Genomic DNA, 7,500 nt, shown 5'->3' with positions numbered 1-7,500 from the left:
TGTGTAGTGTGCGTGTGTGTGTGTATAGTGTGCGTGCCTGTGTGTGTAGTGTGCGTGTGTGTGTGTATAGTGTGCGTGCCTGTGTGTGTAGTGTGCGTGTGTGTGTGTATAGTGTGCGTGCATGTGTGTGTAGTGTGCGTGTGTGTGTGTATAGTGTGCGTGCCTGTGTGTGTAGTGTGCGTGTGTGTGTGTGTAGTGTGCGTGTGTGTGTGTAGTGTGCGTGTGTGTGTGTATAGTGTGCGTGCCTGTGTGTATAGTGTGCGTGCCTGTGTGTGTGTGTGCGTGCCTGTGTGTGTGTGTGCGTGCCTGTGTGTATAGTGTGCGTGTGTGTAGTGTGTGTGTTTTCAGTGGTGTGTGTGTGTGTATAGTGTGCGTGCCTGTGTGTATAGTGTGCGTGCCTGTGTGTATAGTGTGCGTGCCTGTGTGTATAGTGTGCGTGCCTGTGTGTGCGTGCCTGTTTTCAGTGGTGTGGTCATGTGCTCAGAGTTCACCCAGAGGCAGAGTTGTCATGCTCCCCTCACGAGCCCCTCCTTACACAACCTCCCCTCCACTAACCCTTCCTCCAGCTTCTCCACAGCCATAATCCGCTCAGCCCAGTCCCTGTCTGGCCCCTGCCCTGCTCTGGCCCCTGCCTCGCTCTGGCCCCTTGCCCCGCTCTGGCCCCCTTGCTCTGGCCCCCTTGCTCTGGCCCCCTTGCTCTGGCCCCCTTGCTCTGGCCCCCTTGCCCCGCTCTGGCCCCTTTGCTCTGGCCCCTTTGCTCTGGCCCCTTTGCTCTGGCCCCCTTGCTCTGACAGTGGGTTCCTCATCTCTCCTGCCACTAGCGATTGGCATTCTGAGTCTTGTCTTTGTCTCCCAAATGACTCTTTGTTTAGTGGCGCATCACATGTCCCTAAAACCATGTCGAATAGCTCATCTCTAACATAAAGCCCACAGAGTTTCCTGCCATTGGCAGATCGTGGCATGTGAGTTCACAGCCATTTTTACCTGACCTAATGATTAGATGAGAGTGGGATAAGCAAACAGGAAGTCGAACGCAGGAAGTTTGTTGTGGTGATACAGCACTTCTGTGTTTTATACTTCTATAAACACTTAGCTATACGCTATATACAGTTGAAGTCAAAAGTTTACATACACCTCAGCCAAATACATTTAAACTCAGTTTTTCACAATTCCTGACATTTAATCCTCGTAACAATTCCCTGTCTTAGGTCAGTTAGGATCACCACTTTATTTTAAGAATGTGAAATGTCCGAATAATAGTAGAGAATGATTTATTTAAGCTTTTATTTCTTTCATCACTTTCCCAGTGGGTCAGAAGTTTACATACACTCAATTAGTATTTGTTAGCATTGCCTTTAAATTGTTTAACTTGGGTCAAACGTTTCGGGTAGCTTTCCGCAAGCTTCCCACAATAAGTTGGGTGAATTTTGGCCCATTCCTCCTGACAGAGCTGGTGTAACTGAGTCAGGTTTGTAGGCCTCCTTGCTCACACACACTTTTTCAGTTCTGCCCACAAACTTTCTATGGGATTGAGGTCAGGGCTTTGTGATGGCCACTCCAATACCTTGACTTTGTTGTCCTTAAGCCATTTTGCCACAACTTTGGAAGTATGCTTGGGGTCATTGTCCATTTGGAAGACCCATTTGCAACCAAGCTTTAACTTCCTGACTGATGTCTTGAAATGTTGCTTCAATATATCCACATAATTTTCCTCCCTCATGATGCCATCTATTTTGTGAAGTGCACCAGTCCCTCCTGCAGCAAAGCACCCCCACAACATGATGCTGCCAGAGTCTGTGTGTGTGTGTGTGTGTGTGTGTGTGTGTGTGTGTGTGTGTGTGTGTGCGCCTCACCATCTGAGCCATCAGGGTGGAGGAGAACTCTGAGTTCATAGCGTAGGGGAGGGCTGTCTGAGCTCTGGAACCGTACGTCGTCTGGAAACGCTTCTTCACCTCTCCCAGGAAGCTGAACGCACGCGACCGCTCAAAGTCCTGACAGACAGACAGACAGTTAACACAGTCAGACACTACAGTCCCAACAGACAGCACACACTACAGTCCCAACAGACAGACAGACAGACAGTTAACACAGTCACACACTACAGTCCCAACAGACAGACAGACAGACAGTTAACACAGTCACACACTACAGTCCCAACAGACCTGGAAACAAAGGGTGGTGCGTACGGCCCAGTACATCACTGGGGCCAAGATTCCTGCCATCCAGGACCTCTATACCAGGCGGTGTCAGAGGAAGGCCCTAAAAAATGTCAGAGACTCCAGCCACCCCAGTCATAGACTGTTCTCTCTGCTACCACACAGCAAGCGGTACCGGAGCGCCAAATCTGGGTCCAAGAGGCTTCTAAACGGCTTCTACCCCCAAGCCACAAGACTCCTGAACATCTAGTCAAATGGCTACCCAGGCTATTTATATTCACCCCCATTTTACACTGCTTCTACTCTCTGTTATTATCTATGCATAGTTACTTTAACTCTACCTACATGTACATTCTACCTCAATTACCTCGACTAACCGGTGCCCCGCACATTGACTCTGTACCGGTACCCCCTGTATATAGCCTCCACATTGACTCTGTACCGGTATCCCCTGTATATAGCCTCCACATTGACTCTGTACCGTAACACCCTGTATATAGCCTCCACACTGACTCTGTACCGGTACCCCCCTGTATATAGCCTCCACATTGACTCTGTACCGGTACCCCCTGTATATAGCCTCCACATTGACTCTGTACCGGTACCCCCTGTATATAGCCTCCACATTGACACTGTACCGGTACCCCCTGTATATAGCCTCCACATTGACTCTGTACCGGTACCCCCCTGTATATAGCCTCCACATTGACACTGTACTGGTACCCCCTGTATATAGCCTCCACATTGACACTGTACCGGTACCCCCTGTATACAGCCTCCACATTGACTCTGTACCGGTACCCCCTGTATATAGCCTCCACATTGACTCTGTACCGGTACCCCCTGTATATAGCCTCCACATTGACTCTGTACCGGTACCCCCTGTATATAGCCTCCACATTGACTCTGTATCGGTACCCCCTGTATATAGCCTCCACATTGACTCTGTATCGGTACCCCCTGTATATAGCCTCCACATTGACTCAGTACCGGTACCCCCTGTATATAGCCTCCACATTGACTCTGTACCGGTACCCCCTGTATATAGCCTCCACATTGACTCTGTACCGGTACCCCCTGTATATAGCCTCCACATTGACTCTGTACCGGTACCCCCTGTATATAGCCTCCACATTGACTCTGTATCGGTACCCCCTGTATATAGCCTCCACATTGACTCTGTATCGGTACCCCCTGTATATAGCCTCCACATTGACTCAGTACCGGTACCCCCTGTATATAGCCTCCACATTGACTCTGTACCGGTACCCCCTGTATATAGCCTCCACATTGACTCTGTACCGGTACCCCCTGTATATAGCCTCCACATTGACTCTGTACCGGTACCCCGTGTATATAGCCTCCACGTTGACTCTGTACCGGTACCCCCTGTATATAGCCTCCACATTGACTCTGTACCGGTACCCCCTGTATATAGCCCTGCTATTGTTATTTTACTGCTGCTCTTCAATTATTTGTTATTTTCACATAAGCTTTGAGGGTGGCCTTGAGGCCGATAAGTAGAGCTTAACCTCACTAGGGTAGGGGGCACTATTTTCACCTCCGGATGAAAAGCGTGCCCAAAGTAATCTACCTGCTACTCAGGCCCAGAAGCTAGGATATGCATATAATTGGTAGATTTGGATAGAAACCAATAAAGTTTCCAAAACTGTTAAAATAATGTCTGTGAGTATAACAGAACTGATATGGCAGGAGAAAACCTGAGGAAAATCCATCCAGGAAGTGGGATTTTTTTTATGTTTGTAGTTTTCTATTGAATGCCATTACAGTATCCATTGACTTAGGACTCAAATTGCACTTCCTATGGCTGCCACTAGATGTCAACAGTCTTTAGAAATTGTTTCAGGCTTGTATTCTGAAAAATGAAGGAGTAAGACCAGTCTGAATGAGTCCCAGAGGTTTTTCATGCGCACGGCCGAGAGCACGCCTTTCTTGTTTTCCTTTTATATTGACGAAGCTTTTGTCCGGTTGAAATGTTATTGATTATTATGACTAAAAACAACCTGAGGATTGATTGTAAACATCGTTTGACATGTTTCTACGAACTTTACTGATACTTTTCAGGTTTTTCGTCTGTCTGTTGTGACCGCCTTTGAGCCTGTGGATTACTGAACAAAACATGCAGAAAACGGAGGTTTTTGGATATAAAGAGGGACTTTATCGAACAAAACAAACATTTATTGAGTAAATGGGAGTCTTGTGAGTGCAACCATATGAAGATCATCAAAGGTAAGTGATTCATTTTATCACCATTTCTGACTTGTGTAACTCCTCTACTTGGCTGGTAACCGTTTTTAATGATTTGTCTACTGGGCGCTGTCCTCAGATAATCGCATGGTTTGCTTTCGCCGTAAAGCCTTTTTGAAATCTGACACCGTAGTTTGATTATCAAGAAGATAATCTTTAAACCGATGTATAACACTTGTATGTTTTATGAATGTTTATAATGAGTATTTCTGGTTTTGAATTTGGCGCTCTGCAATTTCCCTGGATGTTGGCCAGGTGGGACGGTAGCCACTAAGCTAGTGGCAAGGTAGACAACGAATAGTAGACAAGTGTACAACAACACTGTTGAGATCAACAACACTGACATGTTGCTAACTAGCTAGCTAACGTTAGCTAACCCAATGCACTAGCTAGCTAACGTTAGCTAACCCAATGCACTAGCTGGCTAACGTTAGCTAACCCAATGCACCAGCTAGCTAACGTTAGCTAACCCAATGCACTAGCTGGCTAACGTTAGCTAACCCAATGCACTAGCTAGCTAACGTTAGCTAACCCAATGCACTAGCTAGCTAACGTTAGCTAACCCAATGCACCAGCTAGCAGTTTGCCTGCCTGCTGAACATCGGGTAACATGAGCAAGAGATTCCCCACCGTAGCTAACTTCACCATAGAAAACATTTAAAAAAAAACTGAACCCCGACCCTCTGTAAAGGACCCGACCCCCTCTAAAGGACCCGACCCCGACCCCCTCTAAAGGACCCGACCCCCTCTAAAGGACCCAACCCCGACCCCCTCTAAAGGACCCAACCCCCTCTAAAGGACCCCAACCCCCTCTAAAGGACTCAACCCCGACCCCCTCTAAAGGACCCAACCCCCTCTAAAGGACTCAACCCCGACCCCCTAAAGGACCCGACCCCCTCTAAAGGACCCGACCCCGACCCCCCTCTAAAGGACTCAACCCCGACCCCCTCTAAAGGACCCAACCCCCCTCTAAAGGACCCAACCCCGACCCCCTCTAAAGGACTCAACCCCGACCCCCTAAAGGACCCAACCCCCTCTAAAGGACCCGACCCCGACCCCCTCTAAAGGACTCGACCCCGACCCCCTCTAAAGGACTCGACCCCGACCCCCCTCTAAAGGACCCGACCCCGACCCCCTCTAAAGGACCCGACCCCCTCTAAAGGACCCGACCCCTCTAAAGGACCCAACCCCGACCCCCTCTAAAGGACCCGACCCCCCTCTAAAGGACTCAACCCCCTCTAAAGGACTCAACCCCCTCTAAAGGACTCAACCCCCTCTAAAGGACTCAACCCCCTCTAAAGGACTCAACCCCCTCTAAAGGACTCAACCCCGACCCCCTCTAAAGGACCCGACCCCGACCCCCTCTAAAGGACCCGACCCCCTCTAAAGGACCCGACCCCGACCCCCTCTAAAGGACCCAACCCCGACCCCCTCTAAAGGACCCAACCCCCTCTAAAGGACTCAACCCCCTCTAAAGGACTCAACCCCGACCCCCTCTAAAGGACCCGACCCCGACCCCCTCTAAAGGACCCGACCCCCTCTAAAGGACTCAACCCCGACCCCCTCTAAAGGACTCAACCCCGACCCCCTCTAAAGGACTCAACCCCGACCCCCTCTAAAGGACCCAACCCCGACCCCCTCTAAAGGACCCGACCCCCTCTAAAGGACTCAACAGGGGTTAACACAGTTGTCAAAAAATATATATACTGCAGCACACCCATATAGAATGGCAGGTTATTCAGATACATTCAGCTTTGTAAACCAAAGAACACTATATACACTCGGTCTCTCACAAACACACACATTAAAACTAAAGCCTGTATACTCACGTCATCAGTGATACACAGGTATATGATTCTGTCATGGCAGATGTAGTGGAAGAGATAGCTGAAGGACAAGACAAGATACTCAGTCAGATACTCAGTTTGATTTGATCTTCACGGTCACACTACAAGTAGAACAGGATAAGTGTGTGTGGCTGTCTGAGTGTTTAACCTTACCTGCCATGGCTGTAGGTGAGCTTGTTGTTCTCCGATGGTATCTTAGCTAGGATCTGTTCTGTCACCTCCAGGAAGTTACCGCCACACCAAGCATGCTTTGCCAGGATGGTACTGCCGCGGGCAACCACCGCAAACAGGATCGCCATGGCTGTGGACAGACAGGGTCAGGGGAGGACAGACTGGGTCAGGGGAGGACAGACTGGGTCAGGGGAGGACAGACTGGGTCAGGGGAGGACAGACTGGGTCAGGGGAGGACAGACTGGGTCAGGGGAGGACAGACTGGGTCAGGGGAGGACAGCTGGTCAGGGGAGGACAGCTGGTCAGGGGAGGACAGCTGGTCAGGGATTCACTGAGAGAGATGGAGGGATGGGTGGAGAAACGTTATGAGGAAGGAGAGGGATAGAGAGAGATGGTGGGTTAACATGTTTTCACCACTAAACTAGTGGCAAGGTAGACAACGAATAGTAGACAAGTGTACAACAACACTGTTGAGATCAACAACACTGACATGTTGCTAACTAGCTAGCTAACGTTAGCTAACCCAATGCACTAGCTAGCTAACGTTAGCTAACCCAATGCACTAGCTAGCTAACGTTAGCTAACCCAATGCACTAGCTAGCTAACGTTAGCTAACCCAATGCACCAGCTAGCTAACGTTAGCTAACCCAATGCACTAGCTAGCTAACGTTAGCTAACCCAATGTACTAGCTGGCTAACGTTAGCTAACCCAATGCACTAGCTAGCTAACGTTAGCTAACCCAATGCACTAGCTAGCTAACGTTAGCTAACCCAATGCACTAGCTAGCCGTTTGCCTGCCTGCTGAACATCGGGTAACATGAGCAAGAGATTCCCCACCGTAGCTAACTTCACCATTATCGCTCTGAATAAAACGAAAGTAGCTAGTTAAGTAGGTTGACGTCTGGTTAGCATAAACTACAACAATGACGTTAAAAAAAGACTGCCGTGCGCATCCTGGGCACGGAAGGTTGCGATCATCACGACACATCATAGTTAGCAATAATACGACCATATAAATGGTTTTGTGAGCAGTAATAAAACAATAACACATAAATGA

The 7,500-nt window shown here is 49.0% G+C and overlaps 1 protein-coding gene across 2 annotated transcripts in view; it reads right to left on the bottom strand.

The window, feature by feature from the left end:
• The window catches only part of sybl1 (synaptobrevin-like 1), a 15,937-nt gene that overhangs the window by 8,248 nt on the left and 189 nt on the right, over positions 1-7,500 (bottom strand). Inside the window, exons 2-4 of one of the 2 annotated variants that reach the window (XM_014198468.3) lie at positions 6,425-6,572; positions 6,254-6,311; positions 1,854-1,991 (exon numbers count right to left, since the gene is read on the bottom strand). In XM_014198468.3, the coding sequence (XP_014053943.1) occupies positions 1,854-1,991; positions 6,254-6,311; positions 6,425-6,570 (342 nt within the window). In that variant the 5' untranslated portion in view covers positions 6,571-6,572. Of the gene's footprint in view, positions 1-1,853; positions 1,992-6,253; positions 6,312-6,424; positions 6,774-7,500 lie in introns of both variants that reach the window. The other variant, XM_014198467.3, reaches the window with a different exon arrangement.

This window comes from Salmo salar, chromosome 05 (genome assembly GCF_965601325.2).
Source record: "Salmo salar chromosome 05, fSalSal1, whole genome shotgun sequence".
Lineage (NCBI taxonomy): Eukaryota > Metazoa > Chordata > Actinopteri > Salmoniformes > Salmonidae > Salmo > Salmo salar.
The sequence above is the reverse complement of the archived record's forward strand: the minus strand, read 5'-3'. Positions and strand labels throughout refer to the sequence as shown.